The 13,676-nt window shown below is 35.6% G+C and overlaps 1 protein-coding gene and 1 long non-coding RNA gene across 2 annotated transcripts; both read right to left on the bottom strand.

Annotated features, from left to right (window-relative positions):
• Positions 1 to 1,157: 1,157 nt before the first annotated feature.
• LOC132158720 (melanocortin-2 receptor accessory protein 2A) lies at positions 1,158 to 4,077 on the bottom strand. The gene is made up of 3 exons (XM_059568257.1): positions 3,519 to 4,077; positions 2,914 to 3,013; positions 1,158 to 1,793 (listed from the first exon to the last, which is right to left on the bottom strand). Exons 1-3 carry the CDS (start codon positions 3,634 to 3,636, stop codon positions 1,367 to 1,369), a joined length of 645 nt encoding a protein of 214 aa, XP_059424240.1. The 5' UTR covers positions 3,637 to 4,077; the 3' UTR covers positions 1,158 to 1,366.
• Positions 4,078 to 5,431: 1,354 nt separating this feature from the next.
• Positions 5,432 to 6,846, bottom strand: LOC132158717 (uncharacterized). Its single transcript, XR_009437710.1, has 3 exons — positions 6,782 to 6,846; positions 6,297 to 6,395; positions 5,432 to 6,054 (listed from the first exon to the last, which is right to left on the bottom strand). It is a non-coding gene; the product is annotated as an uncharacterized LOC132158717 (long non-coding RNA).
• Positions 6,847 to 13,676: the final 6,830 nt, after the last annotated feature.

Genomic DNA, 13,676 nt, shown 5'->3' with positions numbered 1-13,676 from the left:
TAAACACCATGGGTCCTGATAAAATATAATTTAATTGGGCACACAGGAATACATTTGAGGAGAAGTCGTGGAGTATTAAGAATTTAAGTGACCAATTTACTTGATAAAAGCAATTAAAAAATGTATAATTATTTGTCTGTAAGTTAGAAGGTTAAATAATGTCACTCTGTAAATCATGAGTCATTTCTTTTTTTAATTTCTCCCCAGGAAAAATTTTCAACAGTGCTTATTTTTATTTTGCTGATAGTTAATAATGACCTGTACAGTAATATATTACTGTACTGAATTTTTAAAAGGTTTAAACATCGTATGTGATCCCATAGTTCTGCACTATAAATTACAACAGTATATTAAAGACTTTTTGACATTTTCTGAAGAAATAAGTGGTGCTTTCTCATCACATGTCACCTCAAGTGTTCTCAGTGGTTGCCAGGACATTGCTCAGTGGTCGCAAGTTCAACTTTCAAAACCAAGTTAAGACATTCTGTTCTCAAAATTGGTCCCTCAAAAATGTGTATTTTATTTTTCACCTGTTTTATCATTTGTCAGCTTAAAAGTCAGGTCAAAAGGCAAGAACACAAGCTGTATAATGTGAGGTTTCTTCAAGGTGTGGATTTAAGTGAAATTTTCACCACGGGAAGCTTTGAACGGGAATTTTATTGGCATGTTAAGTGTTCAATAAAATGGGAGACAGAACTGTAATTCAATTGTTCAGGCAGCTGTATTCAGACAGAGTTAGTATGCAAGTATACTCCAGATATTCTGCAGAAAGCCACTGATTCAGTTGACAGGTGCAGACAGCGAGCTATTTTCTACTCGGGCATTTGCTCACAACAAGGCCAGAGAACCAGGCAATACGCTTCAAATTTTTCCAATAGGTTACATAAGTACAATGCTACATAAAGCATCTTCCTACTGCACATCAAGAGATTTTTTTTTAATTCCTTTATTTTTTGAATCATGCTGTTAGTAGAAATGAAGTTTGAACCAATAATGTATTGCAATCTACTGGAATGTCTTCCTACAACCGGAAACAAAATCCTTTCCCTTGATTTCATTGTTTTTCTTTAAATATCTGGCATTTTTTCCCAACAGTCTTTTAGCATCCTGTCGCTGCTGTCAAGTACACAATTGCCAAATCCCATTCGTGCAATCCCTTCTTTTTTTTTTTTTATCTTGCGGCCTGACATCATGAGTCACTGTAGACCCCAGATGTCAGAAAATAGCTCAGCCTTAAAGCGTGCACTGCAAAAGCAGAGCTTTTGAAGCAAAACACCATCACTCTTCACTTTTCGAGATCACAGGCTGAGTTGAAGACAATAATGGAGCCATAATGAGTGAAAAAGGCCACCTTTAAACTGGTGGATTAGTCAATGATATGATGGGTACAGCGTGGACGGGCCTCCTCCATGATGATCGGTGGATCACCAAGTAGTAAATCTTCATCCCCCAACACAGAATTCAGTTCTGAGTTCACAAAGTTGGGGATGTTAAAATGCGCCAAGAGTGCCGCCTCTCGTTCCGCCCTGGTGTCCATGACCATGCTTTGCACAGCTAGGATGACCGTTTCCACCTGGTCTCTGGAGTCGCCGCTTCCTGTACATCCATGGGCGGCACCAGCAGTGGCCCTGCCTCCTTCTCGCTCTTCTTCGTTTATGTAACAGTGAAATAAAGACCGGGACTCTTCCAGCAATGGGCGAGAGAGACTCGTTCGGGGGTCTGCCTCACGTTGGCGGCCCAGACCCTCGGCGCAGCTTGTGAGACGCATTCGTTTCTCATAAGGCTCCGTGGCCCTGAGAGATTGAGACAGATCATTGAACTCATTGCCTCATCACCAGGTTTAAACAGCTTTATTTGCCTTTTCTAATAGAGGTAAAATGAGCACCGGTGCTTCAGGTGTGTGGGAGCACCCTCATCTTATATTCTATCCTCATCCTGTGTGTGTGTGTGTGTGTGTGTGTGTGTGTGTGTGTGTGTGTGTGTGGGCGCACATATTCCTATCCTTTTTTTTCAATGATCTTGACTGTAAGAGGTTTCTGTTGGTCTGTGTTAATGGATGACACATCTATAGAGCAGTTTAATCAAAAGTGCATTAAACAGACTGTCAGCCCAGCCCCTAAGCTTCCCAACTGCTCCATTAGAAGAGACGCTGGGGACTAATAGTGCTGCACTATTATAACATAATAATAGTGTAATTACATGCAATAAACAATAAACGCCCTTAGAATTATTTGGCCAATACATTTGAATGTAGAAAGAGGGCATTATTGGGCATGAATTTGCTTTTAAATGAATTCTGGTTGGTTACCAGTACACAAGACAGAGATAATTATTATGTTTGTGTATGTGCATGCATATGGGGGCATTTGTGCGCATTAATAAACATGAGCTTGCGGCAAAACAGATGCAAGGATTGATTGGATTAAAACCGCATGAAATGAAATGACTGTCGCAGTGCCTGTATTTCTGAGTTTATGAAGGTTAACATTGCCAGACTTCATATGCTAATTGGACCAAGATTTCAGATTGTTGTTTGTTTAATCAAAGTTTTCTGAAAAGAATCTTTGTTGGTCTAAAGAAGTATTACATTGGAGACACTGACCTAGCAGAGAGCTAATGAGAGTGAGGGAGGCTGCAAACTCGGACACACACATGCAGAGAGAGCTCTCTCTGAAGCTAAGGATAATGAGGCAGCTAGGTGACCAAAACGCAGGCAGCGGGAAACAGAAAAACCATGCTGAAACACTGGCTTGGTCCAGTAAATCGTGCTTGTGGTGCAGATGTGAGAGAGATGAATTGATCTACTGGGTATTTCCATGGTCTGGACTTTTGTTTGGTCTTTTCTATCCTGTCCTTGCCACAATGCCTGATCACCAAAACTGTATTTCACAGAATATTAAAATATATACTTACTCTGGGTGTGGTGCTCCTGTTTTGGTCAGAAGAGTCAGAACAAAAAACATAAAAATGACAAAAACTGCAAGACCCACCCAAAAGCCGATCACAATGGAATCTGCAGAAAGAAACAAAGCTGAGTGATGTAAAATGCAACTGATTTTTTTTTGTTACTGACTCTACTGGCATTAACCCAAATTACTCAAAACAGGAAATACAGTTTATATATAAATTTATATTTCGATTTTTAACTGACAATGTTCCTACATATTGCATAGATGACTGCTACTTTTTATGTGATTTTTATATGTGTGTGTGTGTCTCTCTCTCTCTCTCTCTCTCTCTCTCTCTCTCTCTCTCTCTCTCTATATATATATATATATATATATATATATATATGCTACGTTTTAATGTCCTAATACACAGTGTACCTATAAACAATTATGTTTACACAAATATCTGAATAATTGTTATTGTACTGTGGGCTGGATAAACTTTTGTTATACACATTTTTAAAGTAGCATTTGTTATTTAAACATGCATCTTATAGTATCTTACTACTATCCTACAGAAAAAACTGGAGAAAACACATCAAGCTATAATGGACTAAATGCAACACTTACATCGATGTGCTTTGAGTCCCTCAAAAGACACAGGTTCTTCGTCGTCGTAGTATTCGTAGCTCCATTCATAATTGTGATTTGGTATAGTAGTGCTGTTTAAATGCTGGAACCTCGGCATCTTCAATCACAGATAGATCAAAACTACTAATAAGAGCGCTTAGGGGAAAGAAACATCACGGTACCTCACATCAGTCGGTGATACATCACAATCATCTGCTGCATCCAGAGCTGAGAACCTAAACAGCTGTTTTAACACGGATACTGCCGACGAATTCATCCTTATCCCGCGAACATCTCACGTCTGTGTGCTCAAATGCAAAAGTCAAAGAAAATGTGCTGTAGGTGGGCGTTCTGTAAGTAGCGCTACTAGTGAGGACTCCAGTGGAGACTGAATATGATGAGATCACGCATCTATCTCATCCATCAGCTCGCGCGTGAATGGAGAGATCTCACGCGCCGCGGGTGGCATCCGAGAGCGATTCTTTCATTCTTACTTTATTTTACAGCCTATGATATTTTTTACATTTATAATATACGTTTAGCATTTGTCACACTTTTTACTTTAATATTTTCTGTACAGCATAGTTTACATTTTTTAATTTCTACTATTTCAGTATGGGGCATTAACCTAAGTATTGCAATAAAAATCTATTTTATTTACTCTATTATTGTCTAGAAAAAAATACAGCTCATCGAACGTACTTTTCTTTTGTAACAACATGCCCCATTTTGTTTCATTATCCACTTATTTTTCAGAGCGGTTAAGCTATTTTCTGTGAATGTGCGAAAAATCAAGAGGTCACCCAATAATCAGTGATGAGTCTGCAAATGCACAAATATGCATTTCTCACATTATTATTATTTATATTAAAAACTTTTGTTATACTTAAAATAAACTTTAACAGAAAAAATATGTATTTTATTTCAGGCTAGTTGCCAAGCCAACATTTCTCATTTAATCTATATTATCTTATCTTCAAAAAATAAATAAATAAATGAAAACTGATATTAAATAACCCTGCTCTTCGGTGCTTTTAGCCTCATCATTTTGTATTATTTTTTTCCGGATTTTTGTTTATTTTATTGAGTTATTATATTAGTACCTTATTAAGAATTTTTGAAATATATAAAGTTTGCATTTGGAGCTGTTAAAGGGGTCATATGATTTTAAGTTTTCCCTTTTCTTTGGAGTGTTACAAGCTCTTGGTGCATAATGAAGATCTGTAAAGCTGCAAAGACTATAAAGTCTCAAATCCATAGAGATGTTCTTTATAAAAGTTAAGAGTTAACCACACACCCCCTAAAACGGCTCGTTCCAGCACGCCTCCACATGTCTACGTCACTGTGTGGGAAGATTTGCATAACGCCGCCCAAATGTTCACACAAAGAAAGAAGGCGTAAATCTCTCGCTGTAGTATTGTTGCTGCTGCCATGTTGTGGAGACGCTGTGTGTTTCATTGTGAAAGCACAACTACTTTGGCCTTCCGAAAGAGGACACAACCAGAAATTAGTTGTTAAGTTGTATTTACAACACTGTTCCGGAACAGTTCAACCCAAATATTCAGATGTGTGCAGTGCATTTTATGGAGGATGAGGACTGTTTCCTGTGAGAGTAGCCTACCGTTCCAGTGTTCTGACAAATAATGCTGATTCACAGTCTGTAATTACATTTTAATATATAAAGAATTTCCCACTGATGATTCAAACACGAGTTTTGAGCAGTGTAGAGTAGCACTTGTTGTTTGTCCTTTCTTCGATCACAAATACAGACATGGTTTTATGTTTATATGGCACGATGCAAAGCAGGGCGTAAAAAGACAGTATAAGTCATTATAATCCGTAATTATGTCCCCACTGGATGCTACAAATGCCTTGTTTGTCATAGGTTTTATTGGTTTTGTCTAGTATTTTGTCTAATATTTCCATCACATGTTTGAGGTATAAGGCCAATCACAATGCAATGGATAGCTGGCCAATCAGAGCACACCTCACTTCTCAGAACAATGAGCTTTGTAAAAATCAACGCGTTTCAAAAAGGTGGGGCATAGAGGAGAAACAATAAAGTACAGTATGTGGAATTTTTTTTTTTTTTACCTTAAATGGCATAAACACATTGCATTACACCAAATGCACAAAATAATGTTTTTTTTTTAGCAACATCATAGGACCCCTTTAATCAGACATCCTGACTTGTGAAAGCAATAAGTAAAAAATACCATATGTTAATTTTTTTGGGGTTTTTTTTATGCAAAAGTGAAAATGTTGGTTACAGTTTCATAAAGGCTTCTCAGATAATGATTGTTGGATAATTCATAGACCCAGTAAAGCATCTTAAACAGCATAAAATCTGTGGTAATTTCAAATCACATATAAAAATTTTAACTGCCTTGAACAACACGGATACATTTAGTAGAAAGATTTTTCTTTTTTCCAAAGCTCCCGACTTTAATTCAGTGAAAATCTCAGTTATGATGTCACTGTGCAACAAAGAGGATGTTCTGGTCCTTCCTCGTAGAAGACATCAGCAAATCGGTATCTTTAAAATATAAAACAAAACATGCAAGAAATGACTGTAACACTGTTATCTGACATGTAGCACAATAATAAATTATCACACTGCTGTAGCTATTATAATATGCTAACAGTACAGAATGGTGCACTTAATAGAGATTTCATCAGTCTCTGTAATAGACAGATGTGACTACATATAGACAAGCTGTGAATGGACTGTAAAGCATCATAGGGGAAAGATGAATAAGAGGCATCGAAAAAACTCACTTTTGTTTAGTCCATAGTTGATTTTCATGTTTGCTGGCAGAAGTGCAGCACCAGCAGTCCTGCTAGTATTCCATAGTGTCTATACACTGACACCGAATCCTAAAAAGCAGAAAGAGTTCATTAAGCAGTCAGTATAGATATTTTTCCCAGTTAAACATTGAGATTGTTTGCTTTTTGATTTCCTTTTTGGCCTGCGGCATTCTTGATAAAACAAAGCCATCAAACAATAGCTTGTTCAAAAGATGTTCCTTTAAATTTCTACAAACCTATTTTTGTTTTAGCAAATCTCTGCCCCTTTCCTGTCATCCATCATTTACGAATCTGCTTAATTGTTAATTTTTTCACTTTATGCCATGACAATCTTATGCCAATTTAGTTCTATTCATTTCAATTGTCACAAGTACCAAGAAATGAAGGTGTTTAATCAGGCTTTTAGAAATAAAATACCTGTGGATAACATAACAATAGAGTTTATGCCACTATACCGTATTTCCTTGATTTTTAGTATCACTGAGAATTTCATAACTCTCGTAGTTAAATGCCGTGCCATCTGAAATTGAAACAATAGAACAGTTACATTTATGTATTTGTTTTAATACCCACATTTTGCCATTAATTGCAACAAATTTTAATTTTGTAATAATACATGTTTCCTAGAGAGCAATGTAAGGAGTCATTTGATTTTATGAATTGGCTGACTTGTAAAAAGTGTCACATACCAGAATCTGGCCAAACTGAATAAAAGTTTGCTAACACAGCATCTAAATAGCTATGGCTATTGGTTAACATTATGCATAATTGTTATTAGATGAATCTCTGGAATACTCAATTCTGACTGGTCAAAAATGGCAGCATTCAGTGTTCAGATATTTCGTAATATCTACCGCCGTCCACTGTAAAGTTGTTTGTCAGTCCATCCATCCAGTATTATGTATCTCATGACATTACAAACTGGCACTTTTGGATTGTATTAAAAATGTCTTTAGAATTTAGGACAGCTGTCTGCTATATGCTCACCAGTGCTCAAGAATAACAATCAAGAATAACGACTTACTGGGCGTATAGTAGTCGAGAGTAAAATTGTAGTCGTAATCTGGTATTGGCGTCACATCTTCATCATAATCTTCACTGCTTAATGTGGTACCTGAGAAGATTTGACAAACACATTTCTCTTTCATTGGTTATGAAGGTAATCTTGAGAAATGCTTTAAATCTATTTTCCTTTTTTTTTATGCAACAATACCCCTATATGCAAGTGATAATAAATGGATATTCAACTATTAATGCAACAAAACAAAACAAAAATTTCACACTGAAACAGTATTGAGATACTATTTGGTTAAAGTTTTTATTTCTTTTTTTATTTTATATTTCGTTTTAAATTAAAAACCGTATTATATGTTTTATAAGAAGTTGAGATTTTCATTTAAAATGTTGTTAAAGTTTTTAGAAAATGTATATCAGGTTTAGCTTTACTAAATCAAAATACACTAAATGTTGGCAAAAAAAAATTTTTAATCAGTGTAGTATTTTTATTTTTGAAATGTATTATATTTATTTTTATTTTTAAATGTATGTATATATATATATATATATATATATATATATATATATGATTTACATTTAGTCATTTAGCAGATGCTTTTATCCAAAGCGACTAACAAATGAGGACAATAGAAGCAATCAAAAACAACAAAAGAGCAACGATATACAAGTGCTATAACAAGTCTCAGTTAGCTTAAACGCAGTACATGTAGCAAAAGCTTTTAACTAATATAATAAAAAGAAAGCAGATAGAATAGAAAAAGAATAGAGCAAGCTAGTGTTTAGAGTGTTTTATATTTATATTAGTTTGCTAATATAATTCTGAGAATTATTTCTTGTGCATGTTTAAATACAGAATGCCAAGACTGACTAATCGAAACAAATATTCAGAGAGCCGTACAGTTTAAATAAATGCATCTTTGAATCATGTTATTGTCATTGTAACATTTTTAATTAAAACTATTTGGGTGTTGGGTTTCTATTATTCATTGTGTTGATATCACCTTTAGCCAAGAACGGAGAAGTTATGATTTTCGATTCAGGGCCTGTTTTCATGTGATGCTATCTTTAATTCCAAAGAATGATATATGCTCAATGAGAAGACAGCACAGCAAGAACAGATGACAAAACAGCCAGATGACTGAGCCAAATCTATATATGATTTTCAGGGCAGAAGCCTGTGAAGTCTGGGTCAACACCCGTTTTAGCCTTTTAGATGAAAAGCAAAAGGACCTTCCCATTTGTGTGAACGTTTCTGTGCTAAGGAACTTTTCTGGCCTTCTTATCTGAACATTCTTTCTTTCATGCATAGGTCATTTTCCATTTTATTTAAGAAAGGCATTTCTTAAGCATGCCATTGCAAGCCCACTGTGTCCAATCCATCTTTCTCAACCACAATACTATGTTGCAGTCAATAAGAATGTTTCTTTATGAATAGCAATATTTTGATATCAAACAATCTGTCAATAATTTCAATTTAAGAGACCTGTAGATTTAAGAGACCTTTCCTGTAAAGACGAATGCCGCGGTGTTTGAATGGGTTCTGTTTTAGTGACCTCAAGTGAACTGGGCCTTCACGGGGCAAAAGAAGAGATCTCCTCATAGCATCTGTCCCACCAGAAACAAATGAGACAAATGAGCCTTGGCAAACTGTCATTTTGGCAGGTTCGTTTTTGCCTACATTTTACAACAGGCAGAAACACGATCTAGATGTGCTCTAACCTTAAAGAAGATTAAAGAACTCATTTTCCCCCAAAAATTCCTATCCTGTCTTCCCTCCTTTTGCTTTCTTTTGTTATTGAGACACACTACTTTGGGCTATAGTTTGTTGAGTGTAAGATGAAGCTAGTACGGATATGTTTCTTCATGTTTTCTTGGTTACATCACAGGCCGTGCAATAAATACACTGACAGAGTTGTCATTGCAAAACTCAGCCTTTATTTCATCTTTGAAAGCTTTTAAGCAGCTTTTCAAAGAAGAGTTCAACCATAAAAATAACAACATTTTCATAATTTATTAACCCTCACGTCACTCCAAACCTGTTTGACTTTCACTTCACCATTCACAATTTTATTTATATTTTTACAAAATCAGAAAGAATCAAAAGTCATATAGTCTTAACTTGGGAAAAACAGAATCGTGTGTAAACAGTAATAGTCATTTCTGTTATGCTTAGGCACTGTTGTTGAGTGCTGTTGGCATATTGGCTGCAGTGCTGAAGAACTGGATGTGCCAAGAACAGGGCCAAAACATTCTCAAATTATTGCGTGATTCTTAAAGATGAAGATAGCGTTTGCAATATTGCGGTGGAAATTCCCTGCAAATGCCATCTATGTGAACAATGCCAGTCATGCCCCCCACCATAGATAAGGCTCAAAGCAGCCGCTCGTTTCTGTTACCCCTCAGATGGGCATCAACACAAGAAACAAGATGAAGAACTGTAGAATTGCACTTAAAATAAAATAAAAAATTTAATTTATTTATATGCTATAAAAGATTGTTTATATATATATACATAATTATTTTCAAGGCTTATTTTATTTTATTTAAAATACAGTGAAAATAGTAATACTGTGAAATATTATTAAAAATTTAAATATCAGATTTCAATCTCAATATATTTTTTAAATGTAATGTATTTCTGTGATGCAAATCTGAGTTTTCAGCAGCCATTTCTCCAGTCTTCAGTGTCACGTGATAATGCGAAATCATTAATACGCTGATTTGGTGCTCAAGAAACATCTCTTATTATTATCAACGTTGATAAAAGTTGTGCAGCTTAATATTTTTGTGGAAACCATGATCAATTTAGTTCTTTGATGAATAGGACAAAAAAATTTTTTTTTGTAAGAATTGAAGTTTTTACTTTCACTTTTTGATCCAGCTTTTGAATGGCAGCATAATCAAGTTTTGACAGCCATTGTTTCTGTTGCAATGACTGTGTCCTGAAAATCTAAGCAGATCAACTTGAGTTCCTGAAAAGTGATATTTGTTCTAAAACCACTTTTTTTTCATCACATTTTGTTCCTCAAATTGTCAAGAGAAGCAGTAAAACGGCATAAAAGCATTCTGAAATTTCTTCGGTGGCTTACTTTTCTGCTAAATACACCCAAGTAAGCTTAAGGTAAGTCCATTCTCAAAGGAAAACAAATAAAGTTAAAGAACTATGAAGGGAAAGCCATTTCCAAGACTTTTGCTATGAAGAAGAAATGTACAGACTATGATATGTGTGAATGTCCTCTAGCGCTTGTGAGAGGTTAAGGGCAACGGTTTTGTACTTACCCCAGTTCAGGAGCAGCAGTAACGCCCCAGTCACCCAGAGAGAGAGCAGCCGTGTGAACATGCTGGAGGAGACAGAGGAACTGGCTGGGATCCTGGCTGCTTGTCTTATTATCTATATATGAGCACATGCTGAAGTGTAAGGGTGGGAGTCAAGCCTGGGGAAGGCTTGAACGGTTACGGGAAAACTTGTGGCAGCATTGCTAGACCGGTCATTCAAATCCAGTTGCGTAAGTTAAAAGTACCAAAATGTTTAATTTATCTATGAGTAATTCTTTACAGCTGTCTTAAGGTCAAAATACTGTCCCTTGCTTCAGTTTTTATGCTTTTTATTTTTCTTTACGAGTCTTGAGAGATTTTGCACCACTAAAAGAAGTGAAACCATGAGGTTTGCACACTGACAAGTCCAAACATGCTCTAGATATTTATCGGTAGTTTCATCTTGACATTTTTCGCTTGATTTAAATTTCAATCTTTCATGGACTGAACGTTACTGTCTTAGCATTAATAATATTCACACGATCTGAATGAAAACAAAGGATCCTGGGAAGGTGAGAAGGCTCTAATCAAATGGCTCTTTAGCAAATATAATACTTTCTAAGGATTGTTTTCACAATCTCACATGATAACTACTTCTAAGTCCATTTCAGTTTTTCCTTTTTCCTTTCTACTCTATTTCTAATAAGATTTCCATATATAAAAAGATTTTACTTTTTTAAACAGGAAGATCAAAGTTGGCACACCACATCTCAGAAAATAGTAGGCCTAATTTGTTTATGTTATCAAAACGGATGACATTTTTCACACCCGCATTGAGCTTTTGGTCTGTTGGATGTGCGTACTTTGATAGTAATCTTTGTGGGTAATTTTATATATATATATATATACATATATATATTTGCTGTTCCAAGTTTCATAGCTGTGAGCAGTAAACCTGTTAACATCATCTGAGAAATTATTATGGGACAAGTTTTGTCAAATATCTTGAAGCCACCACTTTCTCTTGCTAACCATAACTTCAGGCTGTGATAGATTTCATTTTAATAATGCAAACAATATTGACAGTAAATTGCGGTTCCGGGTACATCATCCCCCAGGACAGGATGCTGTAATACACGGTATTCAAAAATGTGCTAATCAAAAATAATCAGGAGAAGTCAAATTCTAAGTGTCAAAGACCATTAAGGCCTGGTTTCACAGACGGGGCTTAGTTTAAGCCAGGACTAAGCCATAGTTCAATTAGGATTTTAAAGAAATTTTTATAAACATGTCTTAGAAAAAAAAACATTACTGGTGTATCGTGAGACAAAACAAGGGCACTGACATAGTTTAAGATCAATCGGTGCAAGTTTCTTTGTGCAAACAAAATCAAGGCCTGTGTTGGCTGTCAAGTGTAAATCTCTCCACAAGATGGCGCTAAATACTACTATTTCAGAAAGAGCACAGTCTCTGAAGTTTCTCCTCAATCTTTTCCTCAAGATCTCCTAAATGTTTAATGAGACAGCTTTTGAGGGTGAGAAAATGGGACAAACTTTAAGACAAACTTTAATGTTGTCTTGAGAAAGCTTAGCCTGAAAGCTTGTTGTAAAAGCTTGTAGTCTGAAACAGTTGAAAAATATGGATGGATGGATGGATGGATGGATGGATGGATGGATGGATGGATAGATAGATAGATAGATAGATAGATAGATAGATAGATAGATAGATAGATAGATAGATAGATAGATAGATTGATTGATTGATTGATTGATTGATTGATTGATTGATTGATTGATTTATAATGAGAGCTAGCGACGCCCTTTTCGCCGAAGAATCACACTTGCGAGTCGATTGGTTTTAATGAATCGATCACAGATCAAACAGTCTGAATCGATTCGTGAATGATTCACTCTTACGACTACGAGTCAATTATGAATCAGTTTTAGGGGTTGTCATCTGATCTCTCGCGAACAGATTTGTTTTAATCCTTGTCTAACTGCGTAAATATTGGAGAGTTTATGAACGGAGGACAAAAAAGAGCAGCTGAATAGTTTCTGACTACTCAGTGAAACCATCAACCCTGCACATTTATGTTATATTTTGAATTCACAATGTTCTTGTTTTTATAGCAAACAGAAAGGTTAAGCAATAGCACATGAGGAAGAGTACTGTTTTTTTCTTGAATATCAGCATGATTACAAATATGATATTGACTTTATAACCATTCAAAAACAAGATGTTATTATTAATTTACTTAGATTATGCCTTTTTAATGTTGGGGACGGGGTGCTTTTGAAGCATATGTTTTTATAATTCATTTTAAGGGGCGCCAGTTCTGTTAATGTTCAGTTAATTGATGTGTGTTGTCCTTGATAAATAAATAAATACAAAGTATTTAAATCTATAAATGTATATATATGTACAAACACAATATTACCACCTTAGGTTTATGTTAATGCTCAGTTCTGTAGTACAGGGGTCACTGATTAGTGGACAGCTTTCCAGACTGGATCTTTCCAGATCACAAACAATTTCTTTATGAATAAATTTAATTATAAACAGCCTCAAATGTGGACAAAAGAATATTAAAACATTACTTGGACTGTTTTATCTCTTTCTGTTAACTGTGTGTTGATGTCCCCCTGTAGTGTCTTATGGGAACATATGGACGAGCTCAACAGCTGTAGGGTTTCACACTACTGGATCTTTGAGATGAATTATTGCTTGGTACCAAATGCATAATTTCCCATGGAAGTCACCATGGAAACTCTTTTTGCCAGTTTCAGAGGGCTGGTTTTGGTTTTAAAAGAAAAAAATATTTTTTTTTTCCTTTTCACGAAACATCTTGGTACTATGAATAGATGCAGGTCTGCTTGTGATTTGATAACTCAGGCTTTTTTAAGCTTAAATCTGAAAAATTCCATCTAGTTTCCCCGTTGCAAAATCTGACATGGTGTATGTTAAGTGGTTTCTGCTTGTCTGAGATGCTTATTAGATGTTGCAAGCTGATTTTTGGAACATGCTTGGTGGTCAACCAACAAATAGCAGCTAAGAACCAGTTTAGACCAGCTAGAAACC

This window comes from Carassius carassius, chromosome 15 (assembly GCF_963082965.1).
Source record: "Carassius carassius chromosome 15, fCarCar2.1, whole genome shotgun sequence".
NCBI classification, from domain to species: Eukaryota; Metazoa; Chordata; class Actinopteri; order Cypriniformes; family Cyprinidae; genus Carassius; species Carassius carassius.
Note: the sequence above shows the minus strand (reverse complement) of the source record. Positions and strands in the feature narration are given on the sequence as shown.

Coding starts and splice junctions, on each gene's coding strand:
- LOC132158720 (XM_059568257.1), bottom strand. CDS start 3,636: ATGCCGAGGTTCCAGCATTTAAACAGCACTACTATACCAAATCACAAT. Junction 3,014..3,518: donor GGGACTCAAAGCACATCGAT/GTAAGTGTTGCA, acceptor TTCTTTCTGCAG/ATTCCATTGTGATCGGCTTT. Junction 1,794..2,913: donor ACAGGAGCACCACACCCAGA/GTAAGTATATAT, acceptor TCAATCTCTCAG/GGCCACGGAGCCTTATGAGA.